At 38.3% G+C, this 22872-nt stretch overlaps 1 protein-coding gene and 1 long non-coding RNA gene across 5 annotated transcripts in view; one reads left to right on the forward strand and one right to left on the reverse strand.

Annotated features, from left to right (window-relative positions):
- The window catches only part of LOC114209850 (uncharacterized), a 60556-nt gene extending 59293 nt beyond the window's left edge, over positions 1-1263 (reverse strand). For all 4 annotated transcript variants that reach the window (XR_015768964.1, XR_003609431.2, XR_003609433.2 and 1 more), the window contains exon 1: positions 843-1263. This is a non-coding gene — a long non-coding RNA (uncharacterized LOC114209850). The remainder of the gene's footprint in view (positions 1-842) is intronic.
- A 326-nt stretch (positions 1264-1589) lies between these two features.
- LRPPRC (leucine rich pentatricopeptide repeat containing) overlaps positions 1590-22872 on the forward strand; it is a 104191-nt gene continuing 82908 nt past the window's right edge. The window contains exons 1-11 of the mRNA XM_028103998.2: positions 1590-1769; positions 14704-14903; positions 16265-16387; positions 19033-19154; positions 19259-19317; positions 19993-20079; positions 20706-20832; positions 21190-21334; positions 21622-21767; positions 22015-22120; positions 22202-22309. Coding sequence (XP_027959799.1) covers positions 1621-1769; positions 14704-14903; positions 16265-16387; positions 19033-19154; positions 19259-19317; positions 19993-20079; positions 20706-20832; positions 21190-21334; positions 21622-21767; positions 22015-22120; positions 22202-22309 — 1372 coding nt within the window. The 5' untranslated portion in view covers positions 1590-1620. The remainder of the gene's footprint in view (positions 1770-14703; positions 14904-16264; positions 16388-19032; positions 19155-19258; positions 19318-19992; positions 20080-20705; positions 20833-21189; positions 21335-21621; positions 21768-22014; positions 22121-22201; positions 22310-22872) is intronic.

The raw sequence follows: 22872 nt of genomic DNA on the forward strand, positions 1-22872 counted from the left end.
GTTTCCCATCTCTTTCTAAAACAAAAGTCAAAGTCCTTACAGCAGCCTATAATATTCTGCATAATCGGGCCCTCAACTACCTCAGACCTCCAGGCAGGCCCACCCTCCCCTCCCAGACTTCCTCTTTCCTCTAATCCACATGGTCCTTCTTGCTGTTCTCTCAAGAGGCTAAACATGCACCTTCAATCTCTTTATCCTGATTTATCTTACATGACAGTTCTTATCTGTCTTCCCAAACTAAACTTTGGAGCCCTTCATCAGAGTCCAGACTCGCTCTGTTTTGTTTTCTGCTGGATTCCCATCTCAAAGAGTGCCTGGTACTGAATAGGTGTTCAATAAATCAGTGTTGAGTAGTATAATTTATTAATTCACTTAATAATTAATTAATAAATTATACTACTAATGCCTAGTAGTATAATCCAGCATAAATCATTTAACCTTTTTTGGATCTCATTTTCCTCATCTCTCAAAGGAGAGACAAACTAGGTAATTTCAAAATGCTCATTTATTCAGCAAACATTTAATGCAACCTATTGTGTGCTTGGCACTGCGTAGGTGCTTCAGCTACAAGAAATGGTCACAGACCTTGCTGTCAAGGAGCTGGATATTGAGTGGATAAACAGCCACATGGGGAATTACCATAGAGAGCTTCCAGAGAAAACTTCTGAGTGTTCACCTGGCAATGGGTAGGATACACCTAGGCGAAGAGGGCGTGGAAGCCGGTTTCCGGCTTCCCACGTGTGCACTGGGAACCCTTCCAGACTATAAACCTTGCGAAGGCAAGGGCCCCCGGTTTTCTCCCCAGATTTGGCTCCAGACTCTTATTCCTATCGTTATCTTACCTCTGATGCTGGTGCATTTACTGAACGAAGAAGCGGGGTGGAAGTTGGGGAAGATAATGAATTCAGTTCCAGCTTTAAAACTATACGATCTTGGTTAGCATCCACCTATGTCGTAAAGCGAGGCACTGCTTATGGATTTAGGCTTGGACCTACGTACTGTTTTACACTGTTCTCAAGCCCCATGAACACAAATCACATCCTCTTATAACCTTTGAGGCCCCTGGCACAGTGCAAAGGTCCTCAACGTTTCTTCAGTCCCACACTTCTCAGAGCTTTCCTATCAGGACGTTCCCATCGGCGCGGCAACTTCGGCGCTGAGCTGATACCACTAAACGCCTGCGACAACATCCGCTCACGCCCGCGAATCTTCCCACACGCTGGGACCTTCATGGTCGGCTCTTCTCGAGAGTTCCCGGGTGTCCTTGCTAGTTGGCCCCCCGCAAGCCCCTGCGCTAACCTGGGAGGAGTCGACCTCTGCTGACTCTACCAACTGAAAAGTGTAGGGGTGGAGGCACTGAGCATGCTGAGACCAAGCCTAGAAAACGAAAAGAGAAGCATCCTCAAATAATCAGTCACGTCACATTATTATTGACACGTCGTACGGGGCTCCTATGTCCTCAGAGAAATCTGTCTATTTTCTAAGCTAAAACAACGCGTGGCTCCCCCTACGTCTGGCGCGCCCGGCCTTTGGTCTCTCCCGCGCCGGTCGACCCAGCGGTCACGTGCTCCCCCTGTCCTTCTCGCCGAGCGTGCATCCTGCGGTAGGGACGGCCGAGTCATGGCAGCCCTGCTGAGACCAGCCCGCTGGCTACTCCAAGCCGGGGCGGACCCTCGCCTCCCGCTCTCCCTGCGCCTCCTCGCAGGCGGCCTGAGCCGACCGCACGCCGCCCCTTGTCTGCCGGCCGCCCGCGCCGGGCCTGTCGCCGGGTGAGTGCCCACGCTCTACCCTTTTCCCGTCTGCAGCGCGGGCGTCCCCCGGGGTCGTGATGCTGGAGGGGGCCGGGCCCGCCTGTCTCTCTCCGTGCCCTCTTCGCCACCCTGGGGCCAATCGTCCCGGGGTCTCGGACCCCGCTCCGCAGCGAGGGTTTTCGGGTGACAGGGTCAGTCGACTTCAGAAGGTCATGGCCGTGTGCTCGGTTTGCTTCCGGCTTGGATTGTGCTCTAATTGTACTGGGTTTTCTTGTCCTCGGGCTACGGGCGACCTGTTAAGCTGGGCGGCTTTGAAGACTGCTGCTGGGATCGGGTGTTAGTCTTCTCCTTAGGATTGAGCGGCTTGGGTCCTGTCCCACGTGCGAACATTATCGGTGATCAGTAACCAGCTAGAACTTAGATTTTGAGAAGTTTATATTCTGGGGGTGGGAGGGATAGGTTGGGAATTGGGGGTGAGCTAGGGATAGTTTAGAGGGGGACGTTTAATTGTGATTAGATTGGGCTTTTGCCTGCATTTTCTGGAGTGGAGTTTTCCTCGATATTTACAAGGGTGCGGTATGGGTTGGGAATTGTCATAGTAGGGCTCTGTAAGTGTCAATGAGTGAGTAAGTGCAAGGCATTTCTTGGGGATATAAGGATGCCAAGGGATCCGTGGTGTCAAATGTGTGAATAAATGCTTTCACGGATTGAGGTTTATCGGGAGATAGGTCTGGCATAGACTTGAAGAGAGGATAAGGAAGTTTGATGAAAAAGTATTAGAGTAGTATTCTGACCATTTGAGAAGGGGAGATTGGCACTGAGGTTTTAGAATTGGAGAAAAATTGAGTTTGAAATACTGTTAATAAATAAAGGTACTTTGGGAGACAAGACTAAGAGGTAAGGATTTGTCATTGGACAAGTTACTTAACATCTCTAGGCCTCAGTTTCTTTAGTTAGATGGAGTGGTAATAGAGTTGGTCGTACTGCATGAGATTATCTATAAAAAGCACTTAGCGTAAGGCCTGGTACCTAGTAAGTGCTTTATTAGTTATAATAATGGTAATAACTATGATTACATGGATCTTTTTGGAGCAGCCTGGAAACCTACTCTCTGCATAAAATTATATGGAGGAAACGTTTTATGACTTAACAACTCAGTTATAGATCTTTAGAATGTAGCCTACTTGTAACTTACAACCTGCCTGGATTTTATTAGGGCTGAACAGTTAACCTTCAAGGAGCCCATGCTTCCACTTTCTCAGAAAGCATTTCTCTGCTTTCAAAGACTTTATTTTGAGAAAGTTGTGCCAGTTACTCTTATTTTTTTAGTCCTTAAGTATCCCTGTGAGGCCAGAGGAGGGTCGATGGTATCTTTCATCTTCACATTTGCATTTGAGGAAAACAATACAACAGAATCTAATAGAAAGGGTATTGGTCTGGGTGTTCATCAGACCTGGATTCCATTTACTTGCTACATAATCTTACCTAACCTCTGATCCTCAATTTCATGATTTGTAAAGTGGAGGTAACAAGGCCTTTCTCCCTTCTTTGCAAAGCTGATTTCTTGTCATTCAGGATTCAACTTAAATTCTGTTTCTTCAGAGAAGCCTTATCTTGGTACTCAGTCTAAAAACTACCCTATTTTAGTTTAATCATGCTATGTCTGACTTGTCTGATATTAATCTGCTTTTTTAAAAATTTATTTTCTTAGAAAAAGTGAATTGCATAAGAGCAGGACTTTGTCTTGCTCACCACTGTGTGCTCAGCTCGTAACAAGCAGTGAAGGAGTAGTGCCTCTTTCTCTTGCACTCTTAACAGTCCTTTTATGCAGTTTCCTGTCCCACAGCCTGCAAGCCTGCCCAGATCTTTCCCACCTGAAAAACAAACCCTTTCCTAGAACTCTGCATTTATCTCTAGATGCTTACCAGATTCCCTTCCCCTGTCCCTATTCCTGTCTCCTTTACTTCCTCACTTGGTGTTCACTCTTCCACCCACTGCAATCACACTACTGGCAAAAACCATCGTTGTTTTATTTATTAATTTTTTATTGTATGTGTGTATATATATATATATATATATATATATTTAAGTACGTTTCACATTCAGCGTGGTGCCCAACACGGGGCTTGAACTCGCAACTCACATCAAGACCTGAACTGAGATCGAGAGTCAGTTGCTTAACTGACTGAGCCACCCAGGCGCCCCTATTTTATATTTTTAAATTACAAAACTCATGTTCCTTGAGGAGCAATTGCAAAATACAGAGGGAATAGCAATAAATTAAAAATCATCCTTAGGTGTCTTGCTGGCTCAGTGGGTGGAGTGTGTGGCTCTTGATCTCAGAGCTATGAGTTTGAGCCCCACTTTGGGTGTAGAGATTATTTAAAAATAAAATATTGGGGCACCTGGGTGGCTCAGTCATTAAGTGTCTGCCTTCGGCTCAGGTCATGATCTCAGTCCTGGGATCGAGCCCTGCATCAGGCTCTCTGCTCAGCGGGGAGGCCTGCTTCTACCTCTCCCACTACCCCTGCTGGTGTTCCCTCTCCCGCTGTGTGTCTCTCTGTCAAATAAATAAAATCTTTAAAATAAAATAAAATAAAATCTTAGATAAATAAAACAAAAAATTACTATTAATTCTATCACCCAGAGAAAGCCATTGAGATATATGTGTCCTTTGTGTGTGGATATTTGTGTGTGTGTATGTGTATAATTATGTATGTATAGATGAAAGTTTATTTCATTTAATTTTTCCAAGGGGCCTCTTAATTACCAAATCCACTTTTAAGGCCTTGACCTCTGGCATGTTATTCTGTCTATTTCTCCCTTCATGAGACCCTTTGCTTGGCATTGATGACACCAGTCTTTCATGATTCCCTTCTCTTTGGGATTTTTCTCATGTGCTTTGTTGCTTCCTTTTTCTTCTGTTCATTTCTTAAATGCTGATGTGTTAGGGGGAGTTTGTCTTTAGTTCATTGTGGGTGAGTTCATCCATTTTCAAGGCATCAGCCCCTCCCTATCTGATAATGGCATTATTTCTCTTTCTGGTTATAGACCATTTACTAGACATCTCCACTGGTTGAACTACAGGTGCTTCAAACCCATCACATCTCAAATTGGACTCATCTTTCCTCTCAAGTCTGTTCCTTGTGTGTTCCCTGTTTTAGTAAATGCTGCCATTTCTGTCTGCTTCCTAGAGATTTCTCATTCTTATTTCATTGACACCTCCCTGACCTGACTCACCTCCTATGTATTGATTACACAAATGATTAGGTTCTGCTAGATTTACTCCATCTGGAATGAATCCCCTCTTCTTCCTCCAACCCTCATGTTATTCCCTAGTCTCCTTGAGACTGCCATACCTTCATGTCAATTCGATACTGTGATGGCTTGCATTAGTTCCAGGATAAGGTGCTTCATGAACTGGAGATGCCTGTGGAACCTCACTTCTTATGAGTTCCTTTCCTTGGCATCCTGTGTTCTAGCTGTACCAAACTACTTCTGAGTCCTCTATACCAGGGATTTTTAATGAGCATAAGAAATCCTTGGGGATGCTGTCAAAATGTAGATTCTGATTTTGTAGGTCTAGGCAGGGGAACTGAGATTCTGCATTTCTAACAAGCCCCCAGTTGGTAAAGGTACTATTGGTCCAAGGCTCTGAGGGGCCATGTTGCACATCTCTTTGCCTTTGAATGTGGTGTTCACTCTTAGGATGTGTCGCCCCTTCCCCCTACTCACGTGTTCCTTTTCTCTGTTAAATCTTGATTGCTTTTCCCATTTGACCACTCCTCTTTTGTGCTTTCTCTCAGATCCTGAATCACTAAGCATCCATTAGCATGATTACATGTGTACCAAACAGCGCTCCAGACCTGGCTGTAAGTTCCTTGAAGGCAGTGATTTTTTGTCTTATTCTTTTTGCCTCGCCTGGTGTCTGACTGTGGCACATAGTAGGTGTCAAATATTTTTTGAGTAGATCAGTGAAAGTCTTAGACGTTGAGGAAGGAATATTGTGACATGCAAAGACATTTGAAGGGATATTTAATCCATGCCTGTGGTGTAGTGAACCTCCACAAATTCCACCCCAATCTTGATTTCCAGGAATGTCCTGTGAAAGACAGATGAGCATTATTGAGTGAAATTTTGGAATTTATTAATTTGTTTTCAAAATTGAAACACCAGAAAGTATATACTTCTGTATCCTTTAGTCTTGCTCCTCATTTCCCATTTCAGGACTTTTTTCTTTCTTTTAAGCAAATTTTTCTTTAAAACCAGCTCTTCCCTTATCCTCTGTGGGGAGTTTAAAGGGCAAACACTGTTGCTTTCCCCCAGACTTTTTTTCCTAACACTTCTGGATCAGAAGCTACTTATATTTTCTTGTGAGAGTTTTTAGACTTCTGTGCTTCAGAAGAAAGATAAGCTTTGAATTAAATCTGTTTGGAAGTGGATCTAGATTGATGTTTGGCTTAAGGATGAAGAGCACATACTGCCCTGTGACAGAATGATGTGATTTCTATGGTTGGAAGGAAAGAAAACTTTCCCTTGTTTATTTCTTACTAAGAAAAAAAATCTCAGCAAATATTGAGAGTCTGTCTGGGTCCTTTGGAGGTAACGATTCAGCTCTGGTTTCTGTGTGTATAAATTTATCAGTTACAGAGGACTACGATAGGCACATGTACGACTCCTGTATGCTGTTCATAAAAGGAATGTAATACTGTGGTTTTTCAGAGAGAAGAGCAGTCACATTTCTTTGTGGTAGGGACTCACTTGAGTTTAAGAGGACATACGGTAATGAGTAGTCAGAGTGTTCCAGAGAAGAAGAAGAGCATGGAGAGACTTGGAGACCATACTTTCATGCTGTGTGTCTACATGGGGTTGGGTGTAGTGGCAGTTGATACTGCAAAGGCCAGGTGATTCCTTCTAGCTATTAAGGTTGATTGGAAGTTGGTCAGCCATTGGAGGGTTTTGAGAAGTACAAGTCTTGACAAAGTTTACATAGACTGTAGGAGAGATAGAGGCTGGGGATGGAAAGACCAATAGGAACAGATTTATACTACAGATGAGGGCTAATAGGACCTCAGCTAGGTGATGCAGAAAACAAAAACACTCCCTTTTCTTCTTGAGAGGGAGTGAACAGAAGGTTGGTCATCATGTTGGCAGAATAGATTTGGAGATGAGGATAAATAGTAGTACCTTCAGATTAGATCTTTACCATTTTCAAGTTGTTTGTATGAATACATCACACATGTATTTCATCTTCTGTGGGTTGACATCACAAATTAGGAAACGAGCTTAGAAGAGTGAAGTAATTTCTCTGGGATCTCCGGTTGGGGATTTAACTATAGACACTGATGCCCAGTTTTGAAGTGTTTTGAATATATTATGCTTTAGGTATTGAAGGGATTACTTAAGGACATAAAGACATTTTTTAAAAAGGTGATATGAGACATTATAAATTTAGGAATTAAAGACTGTCACAAGTAAGTAAGCACATAAGATCTGAGAATGTGAACTCTGGAAGGGATCTTTAGAGTAAATCCTGTCCATCCCACTCTCGTTTTATAGATTCTGAAGAGTCTTGTTCCATATCACATCATAGGTCCCAACCTGGGTAACTGTTTATCACTTTCTGCCAAAGCTGAGACAAAGGAGACATACCTATGGACTGGAAGAGTCTGAGATGGAGAGGATATCTGGATAGGTGGAAAGGAACTGGTGTTTGAAGGCAGGAGACGTTTAAGTGTAGAAGAGTTGCCAAGTGGCTTTTTTAGTCTAAGATTTTGTGACTTACCATAAAGCATTAAGCTGTGTTCGGGGGACAGCTTAACTGGACAAGACTTTTTGGAGAATTGAGGTCTTTTGAAATAGTTGAGTGAGGAAGTTCATTGAGACAGCTTTGCAAAAGATTTTTTAAAAGATCACTCAGCAGACACTTATTGAGTGCCTTCTATAGTAAGAGCTATTTATTGAGCACTGTTGGTTAGGAATCTCATATATTTTTTTCTTAAGTGATCTTTACAAGGTAGGTATTTTTCTTCAGATAAAAGAACTAATGCTTAGAAAGACCAGATACTTTTACCAGAGTCACATAGTTGTTAAATAAGCATAGCTTAGATTTGAATAGCTCTTTAAAAATAAGTCTTGTGCTTTCTGCTAACACATTTTTAAAAAATTTTTTTATTGTTATGTTAATCACCATACATTATTACATCATTTGTTTTTGATGTAGTGTTCCATGATTCATTGTTTGTCTGCTAATATATTTTTAAAAGAAGAAGATGCTCTAGGAAATGTGCAGTTAATATTTATTATGCTCACTTTGCCAGGTCCTCTATGTACACTTTCTGTGTTGCTCAGACTTTGGGCATTTGTGTACTGCCCTCAGATTTTTTTGTCCAATCTGAGTACTACTGAAACTGTTATTTATATTTAACGTTTTTCTTAACATTGGTTTTAGATTTAAACTGACGTTATTATAACTTAATTTTATCTTAAGCAAAAATATTAGTAAAATAAAGAGCTTGATGTGATAGTTATTTTTAAATATTAATGAGAATAGATAAAACTACTGAAATGAAAAATTTTTGTTTAAATACTACCTAAAACCATCTTGCCTAGCAGAAGGGTGATATTTTTGGAAACACTGCAGTATCTCAGTTAATCTTTGTGAGGTAAATACTGTTAACTCCCAGATTTTACAGGTTTAGAGTTGCAGTAACTCGGCCACGTCACACATCTTATAAATGGCACAGCCTGAAGTCAGGTTGGTCTGTAGGACTCAGGCTCATGCTCTTAAAGCTCAGAGCTCCCGTGTTTCCGTCATGGAGCCTTCTGGTTTTGTCTCTGAGATTGTGCTTGTCAAGTGTTCATGAAGATGATGCATAGTAGAGTAGGATGTATAGGGAGGATTAAGTAAGCATCTCTAGGGCACTTTTACATGAAATTTTTGAATTAACAAACTGTACTGGTGAGACTTGTTGCTTGGAATTTGCAGTTACATTGGCTGAGGGCCTTGGTGATAGGTGTTTCTTTCCCATCTCCACCACCCACTCTGATGTAAGCTTCCCTCAGCCTTAAAACTATTACTACTGCAGTAGTTTCCTCAGTGGTATCTCTGTCTTAATTCTTGCTGCCCTCTAATTTATTCTTCACCCCCGAGCTAGACTAATCTTTCCAAAACAGAAATAGATCATGCCACAACCCCTGCTTATAAATCGTCAGTAGGGATCTGATACAGTTCTATACCTTGAATAAAATCTGTACCGCACATAAAATCCAGACTCTTTATTGTCCCAATCCTTCATGACCTAGCCCACTCACTAGCCCAGTCTTCCTCTTCAGCCTCTTCCCATCTGTGTCGCTCATTGCTTGGCCTGCTGACTCTTCTGGCTTGCTTGGAATACTCCCCCTCTGTCGTGTACGGCTGCTGCTTTTCATCCTCAGCTAAAAAATTAGTGGAGACTTTCCATTGTCTAGTCTGACCCTCCCAGTCCAGGTTTAATTAAGACCTAACCCTAACCCTGTGTGGCTCAGTTGGTTAAGCGTCTGACTCTTGATTTCGGCTCAGGTCATGGTCCCAGGATCTTGGGATCAAGCCCCAAGACATGCTCTGTGGGGAGTCTGATTGAGATTCTTTCCCTCTCCCTCTGACATCCTCCCTACCCCCCACCCGCATGCATGTGTATGTTCTCTCTCTGTCTCTCTCTCTCAAATAAATAAATCTTAAAAAAATAAATAAAAGGCATTATTGGGGTGCCTGGCTGGCTCAGTCAGAGCATACAACACTTGATCTCAGGGTTGTGAGTTAAAGTCTCACACTGGGCGTGGAGCATACTTTAAATAAATAAAAGGAGGCATTATCTTTTTGAATTTTTAACATGTTAAAACTTAAGTGGAATCGGTATATGTATACAACGTTTTAAAAAGAATTACATACTGTGACCATGTTGGGTTTATTCCAGGCGTGCGAAGCTGACCCAACATTTGAAAATCAGTCCTTGTAATCACACATATCGACAGGCTAAAGAAAACTCAAGTGGAATAGTTAAAATGAGAGATGGGTGAGAACATGAGATAAGGTTGAGATCCCCATTGCCTACAAAATAAGCTGGGAGAACAGCTTTATGGACATCAGTCTTGTATTTTATGGACATGTCAAAAAATCCAGATGCCTTACTTATCAGCCATTGTTGGCTTTCCATTCTCTAGTCTTACCCTCCCAGTCCAGGTTTAATTTTTATCACTTCCATTGTGAACCCCCTATTGCAGCCAGGTTAGTTTCCTTGATGCCTTTCTGCCACGTTGAGCTCGTTTCAGGAGACTATCCAGCTACAGATCCGGGACCTGCCCTCCTGTCTATTCTAGCTTTTACTGTGACTTTGGGCAAGTTGCTTCAGTTTTCTTATCAATAAAATGAAGATTATGGTAATAATTTTTTGTTGCCTAGCATGTGTCATTAAATGCATAATAAACATCAATTACTGGTTATACCTATTCTATCACATATCTGTATCCTCTTTTCTTTTTTTTTAAATTCTGGCACCTCCAAAGTGTTAGATGCTAGAGTGACTCATAGTAGCAACGAAGATAACATGGAAGGGAGAGTCTGAGAACATGTGTGATTAGTTTGGCGTACATTTGAAGTTAAAAAAGAACGACTAATACTTCAATAAAAAGTTTATTTGAAAAACTAATCACCAAGAATGCCCAAAACATACAAAGAACTCTTAAAACTCAACAATAAAAAAACTTAAAAAAAAAAGGAAAAGAAAAAGGAAGATGTAATGGTCCAATTGAAAAATGAACAGAAGGTCTGGACAGTTCACCAAGAAAGACATGAAGGAGGCAAATAAGCCTATGAAAAGATAGTTTAACATCATATGTCATTAGGGAGTTGCAGATTAAAACAACAATTAAATACCACTACATACCTGTTAGAATGACTGACATCCAAAACACCTGCAGCACCAAATGCTGGTGAGGATGTGGGGCTCTAGGGAGCTCTCGAGTCATTGCTGGTGGGAACGCAGAGTGGTACAGCCATTTTGGAAGACAGTAAGGCGGTGTCTTACAAAGCTAAATAAACATTAGCTTACCGTATAATACAATGGAGTCTAGGAGTCACACTCCTAGATGTTTACCTAAATGAATCGAAATTTTACGTCCATGCAAAAGTCTGCACACACATTTCTTTAGATGCTTTATTCAGATTTGCCCAAATTGGAAGCAGCCAGTATGTCTATCCTTCCTTCAGTAGGTGAATGGATAAACAAATGATGGTAAACCTATGAAATGGAATATTATTCAGCACTAAAAAGAAATGTGTTATCAAGTCACAAAAGGACATGGAGGAACCTTAAATGTATTTTGCCAGGTGGAAGAAGCCAGTCTGAAAAAGTCTCCATGCTGTGTGAGTCCAACTATAAGCCATTTTGGAAAAGGCAAAACTATAGAGGAGGAGAAGGGTGGTTGCTAGGGGTTTAGGAGGATGGGGGAAGGGATGAATAGGCGGAGCACAGGGCATTTTTAGGGCAGTGAAACTATTCTGTGACTACTGTAATGCTTGTCATACATTTGTCAAAACCCATAGGTATGTACATATACAGAGTGAACCCAGTTGTACAGGCTGTAATGTATCATGATTGGTTCATCATTTGTAACACATGTACCACCAGTAATGCAAGATATAAATAGGGGAAACTGTGGAGGGAGAAGAGGATATACAGGAACTCTGTACTCACTGCACAGTTTTTCTGTAAACCTAAAAACGCCTAGAAAAAGTAGAATATTAGAAAAAGTACAGGCTTAAGAGGGGAGTCCCATGGAAGCCTGCTTATAATCTGGACTGTGTGCCTTTTTGAAATATGGACATTCAAATAAAAAATCATTATTTTTTTGCACTGAAGAGTCAATAACCGCCACCATTTAAAAAAAAAAAAAAAACAACGCTGAGCAAAACAGTGCCAGATTTTGTCAGAGAAAGTTAAAGGGTAATCTGAATATCAGTGGTGAGTGCCAGAGTCTCAGGAGGGAACCTAAGATGTTTAACTCAGAAATGCAAAGGAGCCATTTCTGACACATTGATGAAATGATAATAATTTTCCACAATAATAATTGATATGTGGTTATATCAGTTTTGGTCATCAGAATTTGGAGGCAGTGCCTTCTGTCTTAATGCAAGTCTGATGGCTATAGGTGCCTGCGCTACATGGACTCACCTTCACCCCTGGACTTCCTATTTACTTTCTGTCGCAACATACTTACTGTTCCAGGCATGAAGTTCTTATTTCCTACTGGGTGTGTTTCTGTGAAATTGAAAAATAAATTTTGGGCCAAATAATAAATGTAGAAAACACTGCTGTGTACAGAAGCACTGGAGACTTCTTTTGAAGATTGAAGAATTCTTTGGTTAAATATGTAACCCTTCCCTCACTGTAGTTCATTCTGTGGTGGACTCATAGTTCAGCTTATCTAATTAAAGTTGAGTATACTTGTGTGGAGACTTAGCCTCGTTAAAAATTTGTGAGAGAAATCAGCTTTAAAATGTTCAGAATAATAATCTGGTTTATTAACATCTGTGTCTTCTGTCTGAATTTTGTATTAGAGCTTATATTTTAAAACTGCATTTTAGCAAAGGTTTTATTTTTGTGCTTTTTTCACAGCTTACAAGATATGGGTTGTGTAAAAAAGATCTTGGCAAATATACTTCACTACAATTTTGAAGTTTCTTTTTCTTTTTTAAACATTTTTTATTTTTTAGTAATCTCTACACCCAGTATGGGGCTTGAACTCAAAACCCCGAGATCAAAAGTTGCATGCACTGCCAACTCAGCCAGCCAGGCACCTACAGTTTTGAAATTTCTATATTAATCAATTTTCGTTGTTAAACAATATTATTTATTGAACACTCACCTGAACTTCATATGTTCTGGATGATTTAAAATAATGTTATTTTGTGTTTGCCTATCACGGGCATAGTTTAGTGACAACTGATCCTAGACAGATATATAGCCAGAGAAAACCTTTGAAAATAAAGGATAAATATGTAGGCGTGGTACATATTTCTGTGGTTTGTAGGTAGTTAGAATTTAATTAATTCAGCTTATTTAACAAACTAATCAATTGGCCATCTATAATGTGCTGATCATTAGGTTTGTAAAGGTAAGAAGACTTTGTCTTACCTAATTAGTATCCTGATTTTTTTCCATTTCCAATTTGTTTACACAGGTAGAATCACTGAAGGCCAGAGTGTTTGTGATTTGTCCCAGATCACAGTAGTAGAGTTTCTAGTCTAGTATCAAGTTACTACCTCTGTATTTTACATAATCTTGTGATGAAACTTTTGGTGTAGCTTTCTTTAATGTAATATCACATACTTAATTATTCAATTTGTGACTGGTTTTCCAGGTTGGTAACATAGGTTAGGAAACCAACAGTTAGTTTGTCTGTTTGTTTGTTTATTTATTTATTTGTCAGAGAGAGAGCACAAGCAGGGGAAGCTGCAGGCAGAGGGAGAAGCAGGCTCCCCGCTGAGCAAGGAGCCTGATGTGGGACTTGATCCCAGGACCCCATGACCTGAGCCAAAGGCAGCTGCTTAACCAACTGAGCCACCCAGGCGTCCCTATTTATTTATTTATTTTTGAAAAGATATTATTTATTTGAGAGAGAGGGGGAGAGCACGAGCAGGGCGGGGGAGGGGAGAGGAGCAGAGGGAGAGGGAGAAACAGACCCTGCAGGGCGGGGAGCCCCAATGAGGGGGACGGGGCAGCTCCATCCCAGGACCCCGGGATCTTGATCTGGAGATCTTGATCTGAGCGGAAGGCTGAAGCTTAACTGACTGAGCCACCCAAGCACTCCCACAGTTTTATTTTTAAACTCACTTAAATATTTTTTTGGTAATTGTGGTAAAGATGTGCATATGTAAGAAAAATGGGATTATCATTCTGAAGGCATCCCTGGATTAGTATTTTTACATCACACTTTGTTAAGATGTGCTCTGTATATATTTAGTTATACTTACTGGCAGCTATTGGGGAAGTTTTAAGATATTTTGGGGTAAGTGTATAAATCTTTGTACATTAGAAATTTTGTGTTAGGGCGCCTGGGTGGCTCAGTTGGTTAAGCGTCTGCCTTCAGCTCAGGTCATGATCCCAGGGTCCTGGCATCCAGTCCTGCATTGGGCTCCCTCCTCAGCAGGGAGCCTGCTTCTCCCCCTCCACAAAAATAAATAAAGTCTTTAAAAAAATTTTTTGTGTGTGTTAGAAAGTAGTGTTTGAATACAGAGTAAGTGTAAATTCAAAGATTTATGACAGGGTTATCTCACACATAAAGATTATTTTTAAGTTTGATATTTGTAAATCAGATACAGCCTGTATTTCTATAGTATGGAATACCTCTGACTTCATGTTTTAGAGCGTTTGGCTAACATGTTAGTCTCTGTTAAAATACTGAATGGTTTGGGGCGCCTAGGTGGCTCAGTCGTTACGCATCTGCCTTCGGCTCTGATCATGATCCCGTGGGATCGAGCCCCACATCGGGCACCCTGCTCCACGGGAAGCCTGCTTCTCCTGCTCCCACTCCCCTTGCTTGTGTTCCCGCTCTTGCTGTGTCTTTCTGTCAAATAAATAAATAAAATCTTTAAAAAAAGTAAAAAAAATACTGAATGGTTTAAAAGCTGTTTGCTCTTTATAAACACACATGTACTAGTCTGACCTTACCCAGTTGACAAACTTTTTTTTTTTACTTTCTGAAAATTAACGATGTTTAATACCAGAAATACAGTTTTTTTTTTTATTTTCTAAAAGATTTTATTTATTTATTTGACAGAAAGAGAACACAAGCAGGGGGAGTGGCAGGGAGAGGGAGAAACAGGCTCCCCACTGAGCAAGGTACCTGACCCTTGCTTAAGAAGAGAACTTATATAGGAAGAGTTAATTACCAGTTGGGTTTCATTTTATAGAGGGCTGCTGAACCAAGCCAGGCTATATGCCGTTGCTGTTGAGAAAAAAAATTATCTTCAAGAGGAGCCTGCTTCTTCTCATAGAAGGAATGCCAGTCATTTTGACTGGGCTCTAACGAGACTGGATAATTCTGTCCGAAGAACTGGCCGCATCCCAAAGACTCTTCTACAAAAAGTCTTTGACACTACCTGTCACTCAGGTATTTGAAATTTTTCTGTATCAAAAGTTGAATGTCTTAATAAATATTTGTTTGGGGGCAAGCTCACTGTAGAACACATTATTTGATGTTTTTAATTTTGTTATTTTTTTAAATTTTTTTTAAATTTTGTTATTTTTGTTGATCATCACGATTTTATGTTACGATTGTGATCTTTCCAACTCATCAGGGCAAAGTTTTGAGTAAAACATTTTCTTGTAGATGTTTATTTCAAAATCGGCAAATAAAAATGGGTCTTTTTGCTTTCCCCAGTTTATAAGAGAGTCACTTTCAGTGGTATATTGTCTTGGAAGTTACTGTTTTTCTTACCTTCCATTGTATAGTGTCAGCTTTCTCTAAGATACTTACATATGATAGATTTCCAGAAAGACTGGTAATCGTTATTTCCCTTTCATTTTCACGTAGTTTTACAATCTATTTGAGTCACTTACTCTGATAATCCAGTAGAAGCTTATGGGCCCTCTTATCCACCCCCCCCCACAAGCCCACCTGCAAACATGCACATAATTTTGCATGTAGTTACAGAACATACACCAGCTTCCTAAAGTCCATCTGGATTTCATTCACATTAAGAAGCTGTGGGATCTAATGATGAGGGATATCAAAAGAAGTATTATAATTATGTGCATTTAAAGGCTATCGTATCATTTCCTCTTTCTGATTTATTCAGCTGTGTGACCATTAGCATGGTTACATTTAGAACATTTTTATTACCTCAAAAAAAATCTCCAAACCCTTAGCCATTATTCCCCAACCCCTCATCCCTACCAGCCTTAGGCAACTGCTAGTGTACTTTCTGGCCTTGCAGATTTGCTTATTTTGGATACTTTATATAAATTTGAAATCATACAGTAAGTGGTTTATTTTTGGTTTTGTTTGGTTTGAAAGTCAGCTTTCAAAGACATGTAGATACATGGAAAAAGGGCGAAGGAAGTTACTGTTTTGTAATTGATTGTAAACCTAAATTTGGTATTCATGGGTTTTAGTTGGACTGCGTTGTACTATTTTCATAAGATATTAAGCTTAGCTTTTGAATTGCAGTAAGCACTGTTTATAAATTAAGTTCTGAGTATTTTTGTATGGTATAGAGTCTTGCAGATTACATAGATTCATAACCTTAGCTTCCTTAAGAAAACAAACTAATTTTAAAAACATAACTTTTAGTAACATTGTAAATGATACTTGTAGATTTGGGTAGGGTTTTTTCCAGCTTGTGGGTACTTTTAGTACTATCTTAGTGAGGGAGGAGATTTTTTAATATTTCCGGATTTTGGTTTACGTTTTGATACTTATCTGTATGATATTGCTACTGTGTTAAATGTTACCTGTTACTTTTTTCATAGGTAGCCCAGGTGGTAATCAAGCCTTGCTTCTCCTGCGCAGCTGTGGTTCTCTCTTGCCTGAATTGCAGGTCTCCGAGAGAACAGAATTTGCTCATAGGATATGGGACAAACTTCAGAAATTGGGTATGATTGTTTAAAAATATGATGTGTATATGTAAAAGATGGAGATATTTTTTTCTTTTGATAAATAATAATTTCTTTACATAAATGTTCTAATTCCATCTTATGGAAGAGCTACTTGGTAATATTTATTTGGTGAGTTATAGTGACATCTAGGGGCATTAAAGAAAAAAATAATTTACTAATGTAGCATTGTGTGTCAACTATACTCAAATGAAAAAAAGAAATAATTTTCGTAACAATTATTACTTTTTACGGTAAGTTAAAAAAGAACAAAATAAAAAGGCATTTGGTTTGTCAAAGTTAAGAATGCCCATACCATTTGACCAAGCAGTTCCATTTGTTAGAATATAAGATATACTCAAATGTACAAAAGGATATCCTTTATTGTAGCTTGTTTGTAGCAGTAAGAAATTGGAACCAACTCCAATGTCTCTCACTAGGATTGGTTAAATAAATTATGGAGGGTTCATGAAATGGAATACTGTGCAACTGTTAAAAAAAGTGAAGGCGTTCTTCTATACTAATGTGGCTGTTCTCCACAAAATTAAGGTGCAGAATGGTACATACAGTATGCTACCATTTTGAAGAAAAATGTTTATATCTGTATATGCATACAATATTAAAATATTTCTGGAAAGATAATAAATACTACATACAATTTTTACTCTGTACCTTTTTATGCTTTTAGAATTTTGAACTGTGAACATAGTATCTCATCAGAAAATAACATAATTTAAAAGACCATTAGATAAGATTCAATGTTCAACCTGATTTTTTAAAAATCTTAACAAAGAGGGGCACCTGGGTGCCTCAGTCTGTTGAGTATCTGACTCTTGATCTCAGCTCAGGTCCTGTCCCGGGGTTGTGAGTTCAAGCCCCACACCGGGCTCTATGCTGTCCATGGAGCCTACTTAAAAAATTAAAAAAAAAAGTCTTAACAAAGAACAGAAGGATGCTTCTTTAACATGTTAAAATTTAAAGCCAACAACTAATATGTGTAATGGCAATGAAATAAGATGAGAAGCAATACTAGAAATTACTGTTTTTTAGATGATGTGCTTATTTACCTGTAAAATCCCAGAAAATCAACTTACAATAAAGTAGTAGGAAATATTAAATGTTCAAGAATCTATAACCTTTCCTAGTTAGAAAGCAAAATGCATAAAGGATCTAAGTTTAGTCACAAATATGTAAAATGTCTAGGAATATCCTTCAAGAAACATGTCATGTTGCACCTCTATGGAAAAATCTGTGAACACAGCCTCACTTCAGTTTTGAATTCATCTAGAAATAATTTTGATGACAAGTTTATTTTTTAAAAATTTTTAAAAGAATGCATGAATATTCGACTTAAGAATGGGAAAGAGTTTTCTCAGTAAAAGAGCAGCGGAAAAGTTAAAGAATTGATTTCATAAAAAGAAATTTCTACATGTCAGTGAGTCATGTAATTTAAAAACACGTTGAATTGGGAGAAATATTTGCGAAATATATGTACTTTCCTTCGGCTTTAGAGCTGTAGCCAACCATTATTAGAGTTCAGTTTGAACTGATGATTTTTTAGAAGTTTTCAGAAACTGTATGGTAACCATGTTGTGTAATCGCTTTGCAGATGCTGAATTGCACATGGTTCCCCTTAAAGCCCTTTATAAGCTATTACAATGGTTAACAGATTGGGCACTCAGGGCAGACCATCTACATTCACATCTGTGGTCACTTGCAAAGCCATGTTGCCTTGGACAAGTGGAAGAGTCAGTTTTCCTCATCTATAAGATGGGGATAAGAGGAAGTGTCTCAAAGCTGTTGTGAGGAGGAACTGGGACTCTAGACGCAGAGCACTTAGCACAGTTCCTGGAACATAGTAAGCACTCTACATGTCTACTAAGATAAGATAAATATGAATTTAATAGACTAGGTCTCTGCTGTCTAGAATCTCAAACTGACACCAGATCCTGACCACAGGCCTGTGGTGCTACAGGCAGTTAAGATATGAAATTTAATTCATGCAAATTTAGTAAAACATATTAGCACTAGATTGGTACGTGACCCTAATGTCATCAGTGGGTAGAGGAAGGCTGAATGGTAACCTTGATTGATGTGGCCTTAGGCAAGATGGACCCAGAAAGAAAACAAAGGGCTTTGGAATAGGGGTAAATTAACAGCAGACTAGTTATAGTGTTCAGCAACTGGAGATGGAGCCTTCGAAGAAACACTTTGAGTAAATGAGCGAAGTTGCTAGTACCACCCTAACTGTATAAAACAGCTAGTCACAGTCCATCTTAGTGTGTCTGTACTGTGGCAAGGACTGCCTTTATCAAAAAATCTTTCAGTCACTTTAAATACAGAGGTATTGTCAACGTTTTCCAACAAGAAGGGAATACTATGCTTTATAAGTAGGCGACCTCTTAACATCTGAATAAGCAGTTAACTTGTAACTGTACAGTAATTCAGTTAATTACGGTCTTAAATGCTTAGCTTGCTCTGTTCTGACAGGATTTCAATATAGATGGGTCTAAGTATGGGGTGAAATGCTGAAGTGATCATTTTATCCTTTTTGTTTGTTAAATTTAAGTACCCATATTTTAATTGTGATAAAGGATATGATTTTAGGTGCTTTTCTAAAAATTTGATTTAAATTTTATTTGTAGGTACTGTGTATGACGTAAGTCACTACAATGCTTTACTTAAAGTCTATCTTCAAAATGAACATAAATTTTCACCAACTGACTTCTTGGCAAAAATGGAGGAAGCAAACATTCAACCAAATCGAGTAGGTAGTTGCTGACGTAAATGTTCATTGGTTACATCATTGTTTTTTTAATCCCAGGAAAAAAATCGTATTTAAAAAATATTAACTGTCCATTTCATTGACAGGTGACATACCAGAGGTTGATTGCTGCTTATTGTAATGTGGGGGATATTGAAGGTGCCAGGTATGGAGCTCTATAAATGTATGTTTAAGCAAACACGTTGTAAGTCTCGTAAGCCTAGAATATTTTTTTTTCTTTTTTAAAGTTTCTTCTTAGTAAGGGACATTACTTCAGAAGTATTTTAATCTAGCAGATTTGGTAATATGACTTAGATAAAATGTAAAATTGTGTAAGAAGAGAAAGACAAGTGAATCTTGCTATTTTAATTAAGAATTTGATTTATTGGAGCAGAGGTATAAAGTTGGGGCTTTAGTCTTTGTAAATTGATACTTCCTCAAGGAAATGTTCTTAGCCATTTAAATTGTATTCATTTATAAAACTGGCAATATTCTATCTTGCTGAGTCATATAAAATCAGTTGTGACATTTTATTTTTTTGTGTAAAATTTATTGCTACTTTTGGATGGAGGTTTTAGGAAATAAAGGGATAAATTGAAATGTATAATTCATTTTTCATTAAATGGATTTTATTAAACTATGCTTTTTAAGGTTGATTAGTAGTATAGAAGAAATAATCAGGTTTTAAAAACTTAACCTGCTATTTTTACCAAGAGTAGTTCAAGATATATAATTTGATATAACAAATAGTTTCAGGGAGTGAGATTTTATGTATATATGTTGTAAAAAGTGGTTTTGATGTATATTTCCAAGGAGTATTTTCATTTCTCTTTTGTTGCAGCAAGATTCTTGGATTTATGAAAACCAAGGATCTGCCAGTCACGGAGGCAGTTTTCAGTGCCCTTGTTACGGGGCATGCAAGAGCTGGGTAATGTTCAACCTAAGGTTTTATTCTCAAGCAAGGTTGGAATTAGAGAAATTGTAGAAGATTCTTAACCCATGTTTATCTGTCCCCCTCAAAAATTCTGAGTGTGTGAGATAGAACATGCAACTTTTAAATAACTTAAATGTATCTGTTTCATACAACTTTGATTTGAAAATTCTGAACTTTAAAAATTGGGCCCGATCCAAAGTAACTGACTTTGTAAAAGTCTTTTAACTGCTCTCCTGATGCCCGTGGAAAACAATTTCAGTTTTGAAGAGTAATTTCCTAAATGTTATTCTTCCCTAGAAAGGTAAATTTGAGTCAGAGCATACTTGATAGAAGAGGACATGTTAATTTAAGGTCTATGTGATTATTATGCAATTTGGTTTTTTTTTTTTTGGAAAATTTACGTGTCATAATTTGAGATGTTTATTATTTTTGTTATTTCAGAGACCTATAACCATGTTAGTATAGTTGCCCTTTTCTAATGTCCTTTGCTAATTGTTCTAAATGATTCATAAGAATTTTTAATTTTAATAAGAATAGGGTAATACATTTTAGGTTGAATGATAATATTACAGTGGGCATTGTTGTTGTAATCTATTCTCTTTTCTTTGAATAATTTCCAGAGATATAGAGAATGCAGAAAATATTCTCACAGTGATGAAAGATGCTGGAATTGAGCCTGGTCCAGACACATACTTAGCATTATTGAATGCGTATGCTGAAAAGGGTGACATTGACCGTGTTAAGCAGGTATGACTTATGTCATGTAAATAAAAATACTTTAAAATCGTTTGTATAGGAAATAAAATCACTGGTGTAAGCTTATGTTCCATTTTGCATGTAGCAGAAAAGTGTAGTTTATATCTGTTTCAAAGGTATTTCTTGTAGGACCCTAGTATTGAAGGAGAATTTTTATAGTTTGGTACCTTGGTGTTGATATAACAGTTATTGCTGGAATATAATATTTTCTGTTTTATAAAAGAAGTCCTAAACCTTTAGATGGTGTATGTTCCTAATTTTTAAAATCCTGGTATTTTAATTTATTTGGCTTTAGTTAAAAAATACTGGTGTCTAACTTGTTCTTCTAATTTCTGGAACTGCCTACAGACTCTGGAGAAGGTGGAGAAGTCTGATCTTTACTTTATGGACCGTGATTTATTCCAAATTATTTTTAGTTTCAGTAAAGCTGGGTATTCTCAATATGTCCCAGAAATTTTGGAAAAAATTACATACGAAAGAAGATATATTCCAGGTAGTTTTTAAAAATTTATTTTCATGATTTTTCTAAAAATCTGAATTACTGTTCTCTAACAATAGGGGATTATGGTACATGAACATAGGACTCTTATAAAAGTCAGCTTAATAAACTAAACAGCTTGAGTTAATGAACACATGGGAATGTTTTGATTTGGAAGTGTTTGACTATAGGCAGATAGATCCTTTTGGTATTTGCAGTTCATAAGTTTGTCTTTCATAGTGGTTGCAGTATAAAAATATTATTCAGTTTGGTAACAGAAAATGTCTTTGTTCTCTTCCCAGATGCAATGAACCTCATTTTACTTTTAGTCACCGAAAAATTGGAAGATACAGCATTCCAAATTTTATTAGCATGTCCTGTATCGAGGGAAGACAGTCTGAGTGACTTTGGCAGTTTCTTTTTGCGACACTGTGTGACTATGAATACGGTATTCTGTCTGTTTTTACTTTGTAGACAGTGTAATAGTAAAATAAGAGTCTGCAAAATGTAAGAACATATTATGAGATTAGACCAGTTATAAGCATTATGAAAACTTTGTTTCTGTGTGTAAGTTTATTGGGTAAAAAGAGGATGAGAGGTTCAAATTTTTCATCCCCTAAGTGGTAGAATGTTTGCAGAAGGTCAAATGGTAGGATCTTTGTGGATCCAGCTGATGTGGTGCCTTTTTTTCCTAGCCTGCAGAGAAGCTGAAAGACTACTGCAAGAAGTTAAAGGAGTCCCAGATGCACACATCTCCTTTGCAGTTCACACTTCAGAGCGCTTTACTAGCCAATAAAACCGGTACTATATTCTCATCATTAAAACTGACATAAATAAGTTTTGCTGAGGTAGCTGTGTAATATTTTATGGTATCTCTTTCAGATTTGGCAAAAGCTCTGATGAAGGCTCTGAAGGAAGAAGGTTTTCCTGTCAGAACTCATTATTTCTGGCCATTGCTAGCTGGACATCAGAAGAAGAAAGATGTTCAAGGTTAGGTTTTGCCTTTTACAGATTTGTAATGGTTCGGAGATCCAGAGTAAGTTTCTGTACACATCTAGTTGAATTCTTTGGGAAGGCAAACTTATTTCTGAGTAGTGGATCTTCTGAGAAAATAGAATTGATTTAAATCATAGTTAAGAATCAGGTAAGCATTTTTAAAAACACAGTAGATTTCTTTCATCTTAATTTCATTTCTGACTGCATCTCTGATGTTGATATTCAAACTTGTGGGTGTAGTTTTAAGTAGTTCATTATTTTTAAGTTTTTCAAAAAACTCTTTAGTTCTTGATTTTGCATATACCATTTGAAATTAGTTTGTCTAGCCTTATTCCAGATGAAGTTATACATAATCAAGCCATTTTCTTTGTGGACCAGTCTCCTTAACTGAGCCGAGTTACAATAATAGGAAAGACAGCAAAACTTTTATTGTAAAATGAGTGCTCATGACCTGACAGCCTGCTGATTGAAGGACAGAAATGTTCAGTCTTTCAGGTTCTTAAGTACGTTTAAGCATTTAGCATACTTTTCCCTTGTACACATGGGATGCCTATAGG

This window comes from Eumetopias jubatus, unplaced genomic scaffold (genome assembly GCF_037043125.1).
Source record: "Eumetopias jubatus isolate StellerSeaLion01/CBP00866 unplaced genomic scaffold, mEumJub1_p1.0 scaffold_9, whole genome shotgun sequence".
NCBI classification, from domain to species: domain Eukaryota; kingdom Metazoa; phylum Chordata; class Mammalia; order Carnivora; family Otariidae; genus Eumetopias; species Eumetopias jubatus.